The following is a 17,682-nucleotide window of genomic DNA, read 5'->3' on the forward strand; positions in this document are numbered from 1 at the left end:
CGAGCTTTTCGGAGAATGAGTAATGCAACGAATCGCCCGACTCATGGCACTACCTTCAACAGTGTTTTGTTGTGCAACTTCCAAATGCTGACAAATCTTTAAATAATGCTCACGTTCATTGTGACAACACCGAAAGAGCAAGAAAAGTTTACATACAATATCATCAATAACAGGGTTATCCCTCAGGGTTCTAGAACATTCTCTGCCTTTCCTCGATAATTATATCCCTCCTCAAATTATAATCACAATATTTTATTTCACATACACAAGCCAAAAACCTCATTTTATCTAGTGTAAACAGATAAATTTCGGAGGGGGCTCGAGCCCCCTGAGCCCCCCCTCTGGATACGTGCCTGAGTGGTTCGGAACCCACTAAAAACTGTAAGCCGTCTTGATTAGCCTTTCTGTGTATAAAATGGAGTTAAAACAACAAACCAATCAATTATTAATCAACACAGCTTTGACAGCTTGTACTGAAAGAGTGTTCTTGTCACTTGTCCACAAACCATTCATGTTTCAAAACACTCCTTCAGTGGAGGCATTAGTTCCAGAGAAGAAAGTGCTATATTTTAAGAAAAGTGGAACATGGCATAATGTTGACATTGAAATGTGAAATAATTTCTACCCAACAATCACTAGGTGACGTTTATCCAGCTTCCATTTTTTCAATATTTCTAGTGTTATGTACTGCTTTATAACTATATTATTAACAGATCGAAACCTAAATACCTCATATTTCGACCCATGGAATTTGTGTACTCTTTGTTATCCCAGCAACAATAACACTGATCGGCATGAAAATCCTCCCACGAGGATGAAAGGGTGTATACCTTATAGATTTCGAGTCGCTGATTACGAATATCACATTGAAAAAGTTCCAGCACGTAAGTTTTTTTTAGAGGGCATTTTCCATAGAAATTTACCGAAAAATTGTACTCTTTTTAATGAAATATGTGTTTTTTATGCTTGGGATGCATAATTGTGTATTGTTACCTCGATCCAAGAATTGTTACTATATGCTAGGAACATTCTTTCCCCTGCCCCCCACAACCCCCCCCCCTGAAATAGGAAAAGTACCAAATACACCCAACCCACCCCAAAAAACAGTGAATTCAGCCACGATGCACATTTTTTTGAGAATTCCATATAAATGTCAAAAATGTGAATAATATTGCATTTTAACACTACTGCTGGAAGAAATATTTTCACGATGTCCCACGAGCCATAAGTGACTGGCTCTAAAATGAATGGTATCTTACAGTCTTTAACTATGTGTGACAGGCTTATTTGTGTACATTGGAGTTCAACGTTTTATTTTCATTACACTCTTCCTACACTGTCATCTCGGCTTCCTTCAAGGTAAAGGGATTCGTAATCAACTTGTGGTCATTAGTTTGTCTAGACGAAAAACCGTATGTGGCTGGAAAAAGGTGCCAAGACATCCACCTTGTCCCGTGAAGCAGATATTTTACATCCGAGGTGATCGTAGTGTATGAGAGTCGCGTTACTCTGTGTCTGTGTGTATTTCTGCGTGAAATATTGACATTTGTGTTAAACCAACATGCCACGAACTTGCAAAAGCTTGGTAGATTCATTCTGCTACATATGTGGGGAAGTGGTCTTCAAGGGACAAAGTAGGCCATTGTCACCGTTCCTATAGACAGCGTACCACCTGTACTTTGGGTGTAAAGTCGGCGACCAGGATTGCGATTGGGCTCCCAAACAAAGTTGTAACTCGTGTGCACATACTGTAAAAGGAAGGTTGAAAGGTACACATAAATCGATGCCATTCGCCGTACCTATGGTTCGGCACGAGCCCCGGGATCATGTTGCAGACTGTTACTTCTGCCTGACCAATATTACAGGTTTCTCAAAAGGCACGAAGCATAAAATACAGTATCCTGACTTGGATTCCGCGAGGAGACCTGTCCTACATGATGTTGTTCTGCCTGTACCCATACCACCAGAGTCATACACACTGAGCAGTGTTTCATCCGACGAAGAACCTGCGGCTTGTCAGGATGTTGCACAATCTTCGAGTACGCATTCAGATCCCAATTACGCCCCAGTTCCTGACACTAAGGAACCACATGTGATAAGCCAGGAAGAACTGAATGTTCTGATCAGACTTAAACCTTCCGAAGACCAAGGCCCTGTTGCTTGCATCACGACTTCAACAATGGAATCTACTTGACCGAGATGTGAATATATCGATGTACAGAAAGAGAGAGGTGAGCCTAGTTCCTAATTTTACAAAAGATGGTGATTTGGTGTATCGCAGTGACATTCCGTCGCTTATGAAACAACTGAAATTTGAATACATCACTGAAGAATATAGACTGTTTGTAGATTCGTCGCGGACTAGCCTCAAGGCAGTGTTACTACACAATGGCAATCAATATCATGTTATCCTTGTTGCTCATGCTATGCATGTGAAAGAAACATACGAGAACATGCGGAACCTACTACAGAAATTAAATTACGAACAGTTTAAGTGGTGTGTATGTGCTGACCTTAAGGTTATTGCCATCCTCACCGGTTTACAAGGAGGTTACACCAAACACTGCTGTTTCTTGTGTCATTGGGACAGTCGAGCCAAAGAGCAGTACACCATCACAAAATGGCTGCCAAGGAACCAACTGGTCACAGGAGATATGAATGTGGCTAATGAACCTCTTGTGGATCCGGAGAAAGTATTCTTACCACCTCTCCATATAAAATTAGGTCTAATGAAGGTATTTGTCAAGGCACTGAAGCGGGATGGTGAAGCATTTACTCATCTCAGAAAACTGTTTCCAAGACTTAGAGAGGCCAAGGTGAAAGAATGTGTTTTCAGGGCCTCAAAACAGAGACGTTTTGAAGGATCCTACATTTCCTTCTAAGCTGAGTGATGTGGAACGTGAGGCTTGGGAGGCCTTTCGAGACGTGTCCAGTAATTTTCTCGGGAATCATAAAGTCACCTAATTAGAAAGACATTGTGGGCAGGTTAATTACTTCATTTCGTACCATGGGATGTAATATGTCCCTCAAGTTACATTTCCTGCATTGTCACTTGGACTTCTTCCCTCAACAGTACAGCTTGGGGGAGGTCTCCGATGAACACGGTGAAAGGTTTCATCAACAAATAGCTACCATGGAGAGGTGCTACAGTGGGAAATGGAGTGTGAATATGTTGGCAGACTTCTGTTGGAATGCGACACGCGAGACACCCTGTACAAATTACAAGAGGAGCAGGAACACCAATTGACATGTAAGTGTTGAACTTTTACTCTTTATGTAGTGATATCTGCTAGTTTTATATTGAAATTCTGATGATAGCGTGCAAATTTATATGGTGGGAGAATAGTACCTTTGCATGGTCATTGAAACCCCCTTCCTTTCCCTCAAAACTGGTACGTCCTGGAGAAAAGCGGGTTGCGGATTCGAACTCAGGAGCTCGAAATCTATAAGAATCACCTATTTTGGTTCATGAGAGCGACAAAAAGTTTAATTTTGCCGAACGGTGTAATAAATCTTACACATACTCATCCTTCTATGTCAATAAGTTATCGTCACAAAAAGGGGACATTTTAGCATCCCGTTTTACATTAAAATAAAATCGGGACAGACACTCAAAAAACTTTAAGGTTGATTTCACACTGAAGCAACAAGCGACCTGTGACATATGTTGCTTGGGAACGAGCCCATCAACAGCAACGTTTCACACCTCAGATGCATGGTGAGCCGCGCAAGCTCGCACTCAATTGATGAAATTCTCAAGCAACAAGTCACGTGTCAATTCGGTGTGAAATCCCTCTAAAATCACAGATTTCTGGTGTAAATTTTATATAAAAAATAGTGCTGACAGGATACCAATGTATTAGCTTCAGAAAGTATTTGACATATTTGAGCCTAGCTTACCCGTGCAATGCAAGAAAGATACTTAACCAATCGAGGGGGCTTAGAGGCCCCCACATTTTCTTATCACTAAAATTCAAGAAACCATTTTTTTATTGAATCAGTCCTTCCTTCGTTATTTGCATAGGTTCAGTTACATAATAATTACAAAAATTACCATCGGTAATAGAAAACAAGAACAAATTATCGCACAAGTGTCACACACACACACATTTATTTCATTATTCACTAGACTTAAAAAAAAACATAATAATGTTGCATCAATGCTTTTTTCTTTATATAGGTGCAGTTATATACTAATGTTGCCATCATTACCAACCAATTGTACACTGTCACTAGCATGTGTGTCATGTCAGAAAACACATCCCCCAGGAAGGGATGGGGGGGGGGGGGGGGGAACTGACAGGCCCACGATATAAATTTTGCCTCCTATGATGATTAATTACCTTTAGGATTTTATGAAAAAAGTAATACCAAAGAATTGGGAACACCCTGGGGAGCAATGTCATTCATTTTCAGTTTCTTATAAAAATGTTCACAGTTTAAAACTCTAAGAACAATATGCGTAAGTTAGAGTTAAATATTGTTACCTCTCTGGAGTTCATGGATTTCATAAAATGATGGATAACACTTTTGTCAAGTCTGCAAAATGAAACCAAGCATTTTCAATCGAAATAGATTTTGAATTTTCATCAACTCTGAACCAACATTGCAGAACAAACAAGGCATAAGACACTGACAAAATGCTTCATCTTGTTTTTAAGCCAACTTTATGCACAAAGACTAACTGAGACCTACAGTTTAAAGTGGGCCTTGAATCACTATATTCTTCCACTAGATATCAAAACTGGGACCCCTTGATGACAAGGCTATGACATTACCACTACACCATCGGGACACAGGACAAAATGGCAAAAATCCTGTGGTGATCCATGATTACAAAAAATAAAAGTATTTCATTTAATGATTAAGAGATTTCTTATCAACCATTCTTCTTCAAAAATAAGTTCCAAGTTTTTCTTTCGGGACACAAATTTTGCCAACCCTGCCTATGTCAACATAGAAGGCTTCAATTGTATAGTAACAATAATAATTGTCTTCAACCCTTGTCAATACAGAAGTGTAGAGAAGGAAAAATAAAACGAGAGGAACAATAACACACACAAAATTACAGGCTTAATAAAAAGTGACAAAAAACACAAATACAGGGAAAGTTACATTAGTGATGTTATTTTATGTTAACGAGAGAGCTAATAAGTAGCATATAAGAAGTGCAATTATAATGAGAAAGGTTGACTGATTTAGTTTATTTTACTTCACGTTTTGTGCCTCTTGGCTAATTTGCAAAGATGGGGATGAGTGATGAAATTGATGAATGGACATTCACAAACAACCAAGCCTGAGTGGGATTCGAACCCGGGACTCTTGGCATCGCAGTGCGATATGCTAACCACTCAGCCTAAGGGTCCGGCTATATATAATAAGAAAAGGAACCAATAAAAATGTCAATACATCCATATATGCATTAACTTGAAAGAAAAACATATTTGATCTTACATTGCCGAGTGTGATCAGTAGAGATTTCTATATATTGTTAACAAAATAGTTACCACAGTTCAGATGTGTAATGATTTTTTAAAATTTATTCATAAGGATTAAGAATGCATTTAGAACATTGATTATGCAGACACTAATTTGTGCATGTTGAAGATGTGGAAAGTATTAATTCATGTTCACGTATGTTGTGAAGCATGTTTGCAATTTGTCACTATCTGAAGTGTTGTGTACATGTATACACAAAATCAAATCTATCAAGGCTGACTTACTTCAATAAAGTAAAGTAAAGTGCTCCCCTGTGCTTAGCACCACACCATGAAGGTGTATAGGGGGTGTTGGGGTAATGCCCCACATTTTCTTGATCCTGTCGTGAGTGGGGGTGATGTGATCAGCATCATGACCCTGACCGCCTTTACCTCCCAGGGTTTCACCCAGGTACCCATGTTATTCGACGCTGGGTGGGCACCGGGGCCGCTTCCAACGTTAGAAAAGTTCCCGGATTTGAACCGGCCGGGGATCGAACCCGGGACCTTGAGCATGGTAGTCAGATGCGTTACCGACTGAGCCACCGTGGCCTTCAATACAAATACCAATACCATATAAAAGGGGCCAATGTTCTGCACAAAATAAACAGCATGTAGCCTAATCTGAAAACTTGCCTGGTACATGCTAAAGAGGCAAGTATACAATTCAAATTAGGAAAAGGGGGCAAATGTGTCTTATATGATGCAGTTGGGACCTGGGTCAAAAAGTTTCATGTTACAGTGGAAGTGGTTTATTTTGTCTTTTAAATCAAAACTTGAGTCTATTTGCTTTATTGTGAAATAGAGCTCCAGCACTTTCATCTTTGGTGCAAATGGTCCCAGGTTCAATTATTGTGTTGACAGAGCTCTATAAGGGCAATTGGGGGAGTCACTTGAAAGGAATAGCAGACTCCAGGGCAGAAAGCCAGTAATGTTGTGATGAGATTCAATGCTCAGACCATGTGGCATCCAGTGATAATCTGCTGGATTTGGCTTTTGTTGTTTAAGGACTGTTACTGTCTTGGGCAGTTTTATTCACTCAACACTGAAGTCATTTCCATAGATTTGGTCAAACTGCATAACAAAAATAGTAGATGAATCTGTCATGACACACAAGAGTCAAGTATTCACAATAATAAAACTTTTAAAATAATATTTGCAATGTGAGTATGAAAGGTCCTTGTAGATTTAGAACACAATAAAAGAACTGAAATAATGTACTTAACATTTGATTGAATTAAATCAAACAAGCAGATAGAGGCATTTGAAAGTAATGCATTGATTCTCATGTCAACACTTTCCCCCCATGTAAACCTAAACACAATGAGATGCAGACAAAATTAAGAAAAAAAAACGTTAATGATTTGTCACATCAATATCTATAAAACTGTATTGTGTGCGTAGTAGATTCACAATGGAATAGGTGCAATGTTATGTAAGTATATAGTAGGAACCATTTTGTAATGAAATCACATAAAAAGATTCTGATAACATAACTCGATGTAAAAAATAATACGCAGATACGAAAAAATGTTAAAATGACCGAACAAATAGCACATTTTCAGTAAGCAGTTTTTACTCTGTGTAACTTCGGTCTAATTTTCCTTTGGATTGTGAAAATTCAATGCACTTACAATAAAATTTATACGTGTTTAGATCTGATTAAATATTTGGGTTTCTTTAGAGGTGAGAAAAAATTAATAATTTCAATTCATACTCATGATTTTGATTAATAACAAACTTTTGACACTGTAGTCCAAATTCCCTTACCAACTAATTATCTCAACGAAACGCTACAATTACATTAACATTTAACTTTTAGTTCAATTTCATATCTACACCTATAAAATCAATTGCATTGTATAACATAAATAAATCATAAATGAAAACACAATTAATGTATAGTCTGCACTTGGAAACAAAAACTTACCGTGATAGGCAAATAAGCCTTTATTTTTTCGACAAGTTGCAACCTTTCACCTTCTTCTCCAAATATATGAATTACAAAACGATTCACTTTGGCACATAAACGACATATAAAACCAGTCACAACAGCTCCCTCCGTACTACCCATTATTTTATGTTCATGGAAAGGCACCTAAACAAACTGTATAACTTCTGGCATATTTTTTCACTCAATGCAGCGAGTGAGACTGAGACCGTGAACATGATAAAAATTTATCCTTCTTCCACCACGGACTCTCACAATCAATCTACCCTTCCCCGATAAAGAATGAAAGGAAATGCTGAACTCTTAGGTGTTATTGAGGGACTAGGGTAATATACATAATTAGGGTCTTAATATTACGTAAAGTCTCCTCCCTGGGTCTGAAACCTAAAATATTCTCATGCAAAGTTGCAAATTTTGTTGAAACTATTGCTTCCGAAAACGTCAACAGATGGCAGTGTTTCAATGGCTTACAAGTGTTCCGCTTTATTTAACGGTCTAGCTTATCGCACAACGCGATGCCAAACTCGCATTCTGACGTTACCGTACAATGATTTCATTGTTAAGCTAAATGCCTAAGTTGTTAAGTAATGATTGTTAGGTTTAGTTATTTTAGCATAAATAATACATTTTCAGTGTATTTATGCTAAGAAAGTCAAACCTAAAAGACCTAACATAACAACATGTGGTTTTTACGTCTGACGTCAGAACGCAAGGTTGGTATCGCATTGTGCGATAAGTGAGACTAGTTATTTACTCTTTTATTGATATTTGAGGTATTTAGGTAAGACACGGGGTATTTATTTAACAAAGGTACAGTACGTAACATTCTTATTCGTACACACGGATTTTCAAAGAAAATGTTTTAATATCTGAAAGGGAATACACTCTTTTGAAATTGTTTCTTTACAATTCACTAACTAATATCATTAGGAACATAAAATCTTACCCAAATTCTGTATAACCAATGACAATAATAAATTAAATGAAACTGAAACAACTTTTATATTCGTACACTTAATAATATAAAAGAAAAAAGTATATTCAGAACAAATTGACTGACAGTTCTAATACTTTGATGCATACTATCCTTTGGCTTTAATTACTGTTTGACACCTGTTCTTCATAGGATTAACCAGTTTCCGACATGTTTCAGAGCTTATTTTATTCATCTCGGCTTGCACAACAGTTTTCAACTCTTGTTTGGACTTGACGCCTGCTTAATGGACTCGCCTCTTCAAAATTGCCCATAAATGCTCAATGGGATTTAAGTCTGGACTTTGAGCTGGTGTTTGTAGTAGTTTGGGGCACATTCCATATTAGCCAATTCATGTAAACTCGCGCCTTATGCTTACTGTCATTGTCTTGTTGAAATCTGTAGATAGGCGGCATGTCCATTTTTTCCCCAAATCATTAATGACCCACCACCGTGTTTAACTGTTGGAACTGTGTTAATGTGATCATTGTCTTTATTTGATTTTCTCCACACCCTATTTATCCCATCTGACCCTTATATATTAATCTTGGACTCGCCTGACCATATGACACTATCCCAAAATTCCTGGTCCTTGGGTACTTGTGGATGTGCTCTTTCGCGAATGAAAGTCTATTCCTGCGATTCACCTTATTTACATACGGCCTCTTTCGTGGTATTCTGCCATGATATCCATGCTTCCACAAGGCACGTCGGACAGTTTGACCGGACATCATCTTGCCAGCAATATTTTCTACTAACGGTCGTAACAGAGAAACACTTAGTCGGGGGTTTTCTCGCACTCTTTTTAAAATAAAGCGTTCATTACGTTTGTTCAACCGTCTCTCTCTTTTGGTTTTCTCGGCACATTCCGTGTTGAACCTTCCTCTCTAAATTTGTTTACTATGTATTGAACTGTGATTTATTGACTGTTTGTCCAATTTTTCTTAACGAATAACCTGTAAGGGCCAAATTTATAATAACATCCTTCAGATCGGAACTAAGTTCCTTCACCTTGCCCATTTCGAACACGGTGATAGATAGACAATAGACCTACAACAATACCTACGCCAGCATTCCGCTTGATGGTAGCTCGCCTGCATGTCCAAACTTGTTACGAAGTTGCAAACTGCACGAAATCGCCCAAATAGCGGTGGCGCTGTATGCGAGGAAGATTGAAACTCTTGCCTGTGCGAATAACAATGTTGCATGAAACAGCATGTTTTTCTCTTTTCACACAAATTATATGCTCTGTTTATACACTTTAAACATACTTTTTTATTGACATTTGTTGGTGAAACCTTCCTTAACATTAATTTCCAGGTACATATGAAAATGATTATATTTACTAGTAGATATGACATTTTTTCCTTGGAAATTCTATGTGTACGAATAACAATGTTGCATACTGTATGTGTTTTAATGTTATTTTAAGAAAGAAGATAGTCAGTGGACACAGAAGATGTAAATATGCTATATCGCCCGAACGGATTTCTTCAAATTTACAGGAGAAACTACTTACTGAAATCAGTTTCTGTAGCATTGTCGAAGTTCTTTGAGGTATTCTTTCGTGGAAACTGAAAACTTCACCATAGAATGCTGCAGAACAAGAAATAATAACTTTTTATGTAAGGAACTTGCATTTTCTGTAAAGGAACAACATTATGCCATTGTTTCCATTATGTACGTACCTGCAGATGCCGCGAGAGTCGAAAGTCACTTGGTCTTGCCAGTTTTTCCAAACGTGCCTTTTTGTTACAATTTTTTTTCTTTTTTAACTATGCTTACCTAACCTAACCTAACCTTGCCGGAAATGGTCCGTGGGGCTATCATGAATGATTTTTGGGGCTATCATGAATGGTTTTGGGGGCTATCCATCAATGGTTTTTGGGGCTATCGTGAATGTTTTTTGGGGCTATCCGTCAATGGTTTGTGATGACATAATGAACACGAAAATAGGTATTTTTTGGTTAAGAAAGTTGAAACACTGCATACCCACTCCAAATCGACAAGACACAAGCACGACGTGCGATGATCCATGACGAGTTTCATGCCATATTGTCTGTTACCCAAGCGGAACAAGAAGGACAAATAATGACTCGTAATATGAAAAGTTGACACTATTTTATGGAAAAAGACATAACTTCACCTTAAAGAATCTTCCGCAATGCAGAATAGGTAAGTATCAATGCTAAAATTAACGAAATAAACAAGTGAGAGGTTTTCGGGCGATATCGCATAATTACCGGCAGTCTGCTGCTGAGGCAACGTTGTTATGAAGCAAGAGTTTCATCTCTTCCAAATCGTCCAACAAATCTACAGACGGAAATAGCCATTAATAGATTTAGTGGGAGAGGCAGGCTCATGAGACCATCTGAAAGGCGATATCGTTATATCCCATCAAACAACTAAAATAATTTTAGGAGATAACTTCTTTCCAAGAACATATTGTATAGCTTCCGTCCTTCTTGAATTTGATTTTTGTTACTTAGCATCACTTTTCTGCCACTTTTGGCTAATTGTGACAATGAGGATGAATTTGATGAAACTGATAAAAGGACACACAAAGAACACCCATGTCCAGGCTAGGAATCAAATCTGGGACCCTTGGCATCATAGCATGCCGTGATAGCCACTCCACCATGGTCAGCACTTCCTTCGTAGATGATGGGTAAAATGGTATGATCAGCAGCCTACTATACTCCCTGCCGTCATCTTGTGCTTGCCATGGACCTGCAGAATGCTTTTCATTGTTCTCTTCTTGACACGTGACAGGAAGAGCAGGATGAGGTAACGGGGAAGAAGTGCTACCAAGCCCACCATTGGTGCAAGGAGTTCCTCGCACCATCTTTCCTGCCGAGAAGAGGTCATTCTAACTCATCTGCAGATTGGACACAGCCATCTCACCCATGGGTCACTTGAAAGGATTTTATATAAGGGGATGTTCCCCAGCATACATTGAAGGATACAAAATGACCATATGTGATTGTGCATCCAAAAATTTTAATTAATTCATTCATTCATACTCTACTTCCCTGTTGTAATGTTCTATCCCTTCTTTGGCCATTCACTGTTGTAGCCATGTTGTACACAATCCACAAACTTCAACCTCCACTCCAATTATACCCAATTCAATTTACCAGAGTTTGCTTAAAAAAATTCAAAATTTACATCAGAATATCAAAATACCTGTTATATAACCACAAAAGAACATTTTTACACAATCTTGTTGCAAAAATAAATGGAATACTTTCCAAATACATCAACATGAATATTGGCCCAGCCCAGGGCCGAATTGACTAAATTGGGCCTGATGCTGAAACAATGAAATACCGTTGATTTTTTCTGTACAACTAACTTTCAAGGTGAAAAATTTACTATGTCGCACTTACCAAACAATAATAAAGTGGCAACAATCACCAAGATATTGCAAAAAATGCAGCTAAATTACTAAGTAAACTGTTTAACGTAAAATTGATAGCATTAACTTGAAATCTTCGCTGAACAATAAACACAACAACGTTATAGTTACGTCACAGCACAAAGAATAATAGTAACTGTATAATAAGTAACGCTGTGGGGCTCCAAATTTCATTCTAAGATTTATTTTCAGGTTAATATAGCAAAAGAAAACTGTTCAGCTTTCGGAAAATTCTAGTCTGTTTTCATCTGGGCCTATTTCAGGAATGGGCCTAATGCTGCAGCATCAATAGCATCCACCTTAATCTGGCCCTGGCCCAGCCCTATTATATAAAATCTATCTATTCTAATGGTTAGAACTCTCAAGCACATAAAAGAGATATAAAAGGTGATGCAAATTTATATACTTGACCTTGGTCCATGGAAGGACATCAGGCATCTTGATGTACAGGACGATGCAAAAGTTAGGTTACATAGACATTATTGTTCATGTCCGTTTGCTAATGCCCCTGGATTTTTACTTGTGGGAACACGTAAAAGCCATTATGTACACTAAGGACATTGAAAGCCTGGACAACCTCAAAGAAAGGATTGCAGGTGCCATGTCCCAAATCATCACCACACTAGCAGATGTCTTACGCCACTGAGAGCATCCAATTGGAAGCATGCATTCAAGCAGATGGTGCGCATATTCGGTGTGGTCACTCTAGGACCATGATAAAATTTAAGTATAATTCCCGATTTTCAAGGCGAATTATCAAAAAATTATAGGATTCGAGCAGACGTTTTCTCTTTTCCAATTATATATTATTATTATTATTATTATTAGTATTATACCGCCTATCACCACCCACACACAAATATATTAACAATATCAAGGGTCTGCTCTGTGCAATTCCAATGTATCCAAAAATTCTAATTCAATTCAATTAAATGGTATATACATATATGTATTAGAAATATTTAATTTAAGGTGTGGAGTCTACGTTTGCCACATACTCAGACTCAAAATTCATCTAAAAAAACAAGTCACAGATGCTACAAAAAATTGTTAATTGTGTAAGAATTTCAAATTGAAGTTTACCTAATCAACTTCAAGATATCTTATCCTGCAATAATGATCTGTCTGTCAGATAGATTGTTCTGCAACGGATTGAGTGAATTCTGTTTGATTTTCCATGCAGCTTTCTTTTCCTTCCTCAACAAAAATAAAAGCTAAAATTTGCCTCAGGGCATTTAAATATTAGTATAAATTCAATGGGATTTTGATTAATAAAAGTAACACTTTTTCACGTTTACGGAAAAAAAATCACGCAGCATTCCCAGAGCCAATATTTCCCGGAATTCACGTGTATCATGTAAAGATGGAAATAAGCAAAATGAGCAGGTATGTAATGTGCAGATACTTTTATTGAAACAGGAATCATTACAGCAAGGAACATATTATTCACATATTGAGATGGATATGTTAAAAAGCATAAAAATATTTCTTTCCTTTTTGTCGTCTTAAACATTAAATTCCTTATAGAAAAGTCAAAAATAAGCAGGCCTTTTTCCATTATTCTTCCTACACATCATAACAATACATTCAACATTCTCCGAATATACATAAATAGTTTCATATTATAAATTATATGTAAGCAAAATGAATAAAAGGATTTCAACAATCATGTACACAAGCAACCAGTTCTCAGAAAAATATTTCTAGACTCACATAATTGCATTAAATTTATTATTTATGCACATTGTATTCTAACAACAGTATCTTACATAAGCTTAGGAATTTATTTTCTCTCTAGAAGAAATATAATTATATTAAGGCACTATAATTATTTAGCCCTCTAAATTGAATACAGGATCAGGCTACGAATTAAAACGTACATACATATAAAAAAAGGAATGAATATGATCAAAATGTACACTAAATAATCAATCAGATACAAAGATTATGTCTCAAAATAATACTTTCATCAATAATTTCATTCTTAATATAAATCTATTACTAATTATTTGTAAATAAAGTTTATATTAACAAATTTGTAATTCACAATTTATAGTGAATGACTAGGCCTCAACTTTTTAATTAGGATTATTTCTATATATATTTTTTTCTAATATTATAACCAGTCCACAATTATTTATGTGGTAATGCACATTGAGGTTTCTTATTTTCAGCCATACGTTCAGTATGTAGTCTTTTAATCAAGCTTGTTTAATGCCAAGTTTTGTTCTGAATGTGGCATTCTATTTCTTTCTGTTCGTAGGATGTACGTATGTTTTCCCTCCATGCTTTTCCCATTCTCTGTTGAATTCGTGTTCCAGAATTTCTGCTCCTCTCTTTCGGGTGAGTCCTGTTTCATCCAGGCTCAGTTCACACATCTGCATATCATCAGTACCTTTAAATAATAAAGAAGAAAGAAGTTTATATCATTTGTGTTTAATTTATGAATTTCTTTACATTGTTGATACTTACTTTCATATAGAGGGTGTTTCCGGGCTGCTGATACAAACTTTCAGGGATGATGGAGAAGGGCACATGTATCAATTTGAGATAAGGAACCCTGGTCCAGAAACGACTTAGTCGAAAGTTATAAGTGAAAATCGGTGGATGAAGATGTAATACTTTTATTACCTGCACAAGTTTCACAAGCTGCTACATTCGCAACAGTTGTTCAAAGTGGTGTCCCCCGGCTTCCCTGCAGGCACGACATCGTCAAACAAAGTTCTGGCGTACCTGTTGGAACAACCCCAGGGTAGTTCGAACAATGTCACAGGAAGTGAGACTGCAGAGGATCTCCTTGCAAGAATTCTCGCTGCCTGGGTACGCCAAAACTTTGTGCGACGATGTCGTGCCTGCAGGGAAGCCAGGGGACACCACTTTAAACAACTATTGTGGATGTAGCAGCTTGTGAAACTTGTGCAGGTAATAAAAGTATCACATCTTCATCCACCGATTTTCACTTATAACTTTCGACTAAGTCGTTTCCGGACAAGGGTTCCTTACCTCAAATTGACACATGTGCCCTTCTCCATCATCCCTGAAAGTTTGTATCAGCAGCCCGGAAACACCCTGTATATGTTACAATGTAGTACAGACTGCAAAAATAACTTTCCTTAGAAAATAAATAATTTGAGTTCTAGTTTTTAATCCACTTTCTAAGAATGTCAAGAAAAGGTCAAGAAATTATACTTGTGGTCAAGAATTTTGGCTATCACAATGACTGATTTAGTTTATTATTTTAACTTCAGTTTTCTGCTCCTTTGGCTAATCGTGAAGATGAGTATGAATGGTTGTAAGATTATATGGACTGCAAGTCCAGACGTCTGTCAAATGCAGTCCAGGATGGATAAAGCAAGTCTAACTGAATAGGTTTTCTCAGGCAATCAACCAGGTGATTTCTGGATAGGCTTCCAAGCTTTCGAGAGATAACGTCACTCTCATCTTCAGGGATTGAAGTGCAGAGATATGTCAGAGTGAAGTACTATATTCTTGTCTATGCACCTCCGTACGAAAGCCAAAGTTGACAACAGCATGCCTTTCTTGGTGAGTAGATCTTCAAATCTGAGGATCCACTGTAACATTTCCTCCCCGTAGAGGCATCTGAAATAATTAACATATCTCTGCACTTCAATCCCTGAAGATGAGAGTGACGTTAGCTCTTGAACGCTCAGAAGCCTATCCAGAAATCACCTGGTTGATTGCCCGAGAAAACCTCTTCAATATTCGCTGCTAGGAAAGCTTCAAGAATTATTTAAAGCAAGTCTAATTCTCTTGTTAAACACAGCTTCAGTTTTCATCTTAACTGGCATTTTGGTAGGGGTTTGTCATTAAATAAATATTTATCTTCTTAATTGCTAATGTCCAACTTTACCTAAGTAGAGGTCATATAAATAAAGGTTAAGAAAAACAAAAAAAGGTCAAGAAAAGTCATGAATTTTGGATTTGTTATATTGGTAGACAGCCTGTTTATGCACAGAAAGGCTAATTGGGATTGGCCCTACAGTTTAAAGTGGGATCCAAACCACTGTGCAATGTGCCTCCACTGGGTATCGAACTCTAGACACCGTGATTACAAGGCAACAACACTACCACTATGCCATTCGGGAGGTCCCAGAAAATAAATAAATAATATAGAAATAAACTAAAGCTTAGGGCATTGATTTCATGTAAACATGTAAAATGTATTTTTGTTAAATATGTTTCAATAAAAGCAAAATTATGTCCAAACATAAACATTATGATTAATATAAAAATAATCTACATTAATAGCAAAATGACACACTAGTGAATCAAGTGGGACAGGGTAACAAAAATTTATACTGGTTGCCAGTAATATGGTCTATATGTACAAGAAACTGCTTGTACACGGCCAACGTCACAATAAATAGTATCCGGTCATAACTTTTGGTCCACAGTGTACAATATATTTAACTATTAACACACTACTACTTAACAGACTCAACTAACAACCGGTCCCTGACATTAGTTACAGTGAACATGTTAACTTAACTAAATAGATGTTTTTTATACATGTAAACTTTAGTTATAAATGAAGAATTTCCATTAATAACTTTTGCACTCACCTGACACAAGAAGAATCGGGGGTTTGTCCGGATGAAGCTCCATCTGCCGGGCAACGTACTGGCCATCAAAATGGGCATACCACCAGCCTCGCTGCGTCGTCCCCTCAGTCTGGATGTCCTTGTTGTTTGGCCTGATGAATGGGATGCGGAAGTATCTTTGATTGTTGTTGGCTATTGGACTCTTAATTTGCATGGGAGGACGACGCTGAGGAGAATTAACTGAAAATAAAGTAAATTTTTGTCACTATCAGTTTAAGACGTTTGGGCATCAGCTGAAACTAGCATATCGAAGCATATATTGTAATCAATAAATACAGGGCCATTCAATATTTTTTCCTAAGCAGGTCACGAAACATTTGGCATTTACAGTGGAACCTTGATTTTACATTTTTCAGGGGACAAGGCTAAAAAACCTTAATATGTTGGAAAATGTAAAATCCGGGAATGTAAAATCGAGGTTCCATTGTATAACCACACCAATTGATGGAGACATACTCAGTCATTGTCCTGTAGTTATGCATTTGGATTTGGAGGTTTTGAGTTGTCCCAATGCTTCCTCAGATGTGTGATGTGCTGAAATAAGAATTCTTCTGGTTAGTTAAAAACAATTGCTGAATCCAGTTTCATGAAATTTCTTGGCACTTGTATAATAAAGGGGACAGTTTTTATTAGGACTTTGAAAGTGAAATGAAGTAATACCTGCATCCATGACTGACTTTGGTGCCCTCTGGTTTTCTTCCATGGTGGTTCGTCTCTTGTTCTTTGCTTTCCATGCATGGTAGACCTTCAAGCGACGGTGGAATTCTATTCTGCAAGCCTGTGGGGAAAGAGGGACTTTTAACCTCTTAAGTAACCAACTTTATTATAAAAATTGGTTTCATTACTCATGAATATTTCAATTTTGACAAACATGAATGTGAAACAACACAATGTAATGTTCATTTTTAATGCTTTTGAAAGGTATGATGTATGTTTTCTAAGCAAGTTTTTTTTACAAAATGATGTAAAATAAGCTCTTAACTCTATGCTGAGGTCGTCGCATTTATGCACAGCACGCCAGGTGCCTTGCTCCGCGGAAGTCGCATTATTGCGAGTTCATACTTCCACTCGCTGCAGGTGTCGCATTTCCGAAGTACGTCGCTTTTAGTAGCCTTCTGACATCTGTTGATAGTATTTGGAACTATTTGAACTTGTAGTTTTGTTTTTATCCGCATAATGTCGCTAATTACGCCTCCGTTTAGAATTTTTTGACATACAAGCGTTGAGTGCTCTGACATGTC

The 17,682-nt window shown here is 37.3% G+C and overlaps 2 protein-coding genes across 6 annotated transcripts in view; both read right to left on the reverse strand.

The window, feature by feature from the left end:
- LOC145997095 (uncharacterized) overlaps positions 1 to 7,655 on the reverse strand; it is a 28,769-nt gene extending 21,114 nt beyond the window's left edge. Inside the window, exon 1 of the mRNA XM_083133716.1 lies at positions 7,408 to 7,655. Within this exon, the coding sequence (XP_082989842.1) occupies positions 7,408 to 7,551 (144 nt within the window). The 5' untranslated portion in view covers positions 7,552 to 7,655. The remainder of the gene's footprint in view (positions 1 to 7,407) is intronic.
- A 5,559-nt stretch (positions 7,656 to 13,214) lies between these two features.
- Positions 13,215 to 17,682, reverse strand: part of jar (Myosin heavy chain 95F jaguar) — a 165,096-nt gene continuing 160,628 nt past the window's right edge. For 4 of the 5 annotated variants that reach the window (XM_083134578.1, XM_083134577.1, XM_083134575.1 and 1 more), the window contains 3 exons: positions 17,102 to 17,219; positions 16,403 to 16,621; positions 13,215 to 14,214 (listed from right to left, as the gene is read on the reverse strand). In XM_083134578.1, the coding sequence (XP_082990704.1) occupies positions 14,063 to 14,214; positions 16,403 to 16,621; positions 17,102 to 17,219 (489 nt within the window). In that variant the 3' untranslated portion in view covers positions 13,215 to 14,062. Of the gene's footprint in view, positions 14,215 to 16,402; positions 16,622 to 17,101; positions 17,220 to 17,682 lie in introns of those variants that run through there. The other variant, XR_014442899.1, reaches the window with a different exon arrangement.

This window comes from Lepisma saccharinum, chromosome 13 (assembly GCF_977018435.1).
Source record: "Lepisma saccharinum chromosome 13, izLepSacc3.1, whole genome shotgun sequence".
Classification (NCBI taxonomy): domain Eukaryota; kingdom Metazoa; phylum Arthropoda; class Insecta; order Zygentoma; family Lepismatidae; genus Lepisma; species Lepisma saccharinum.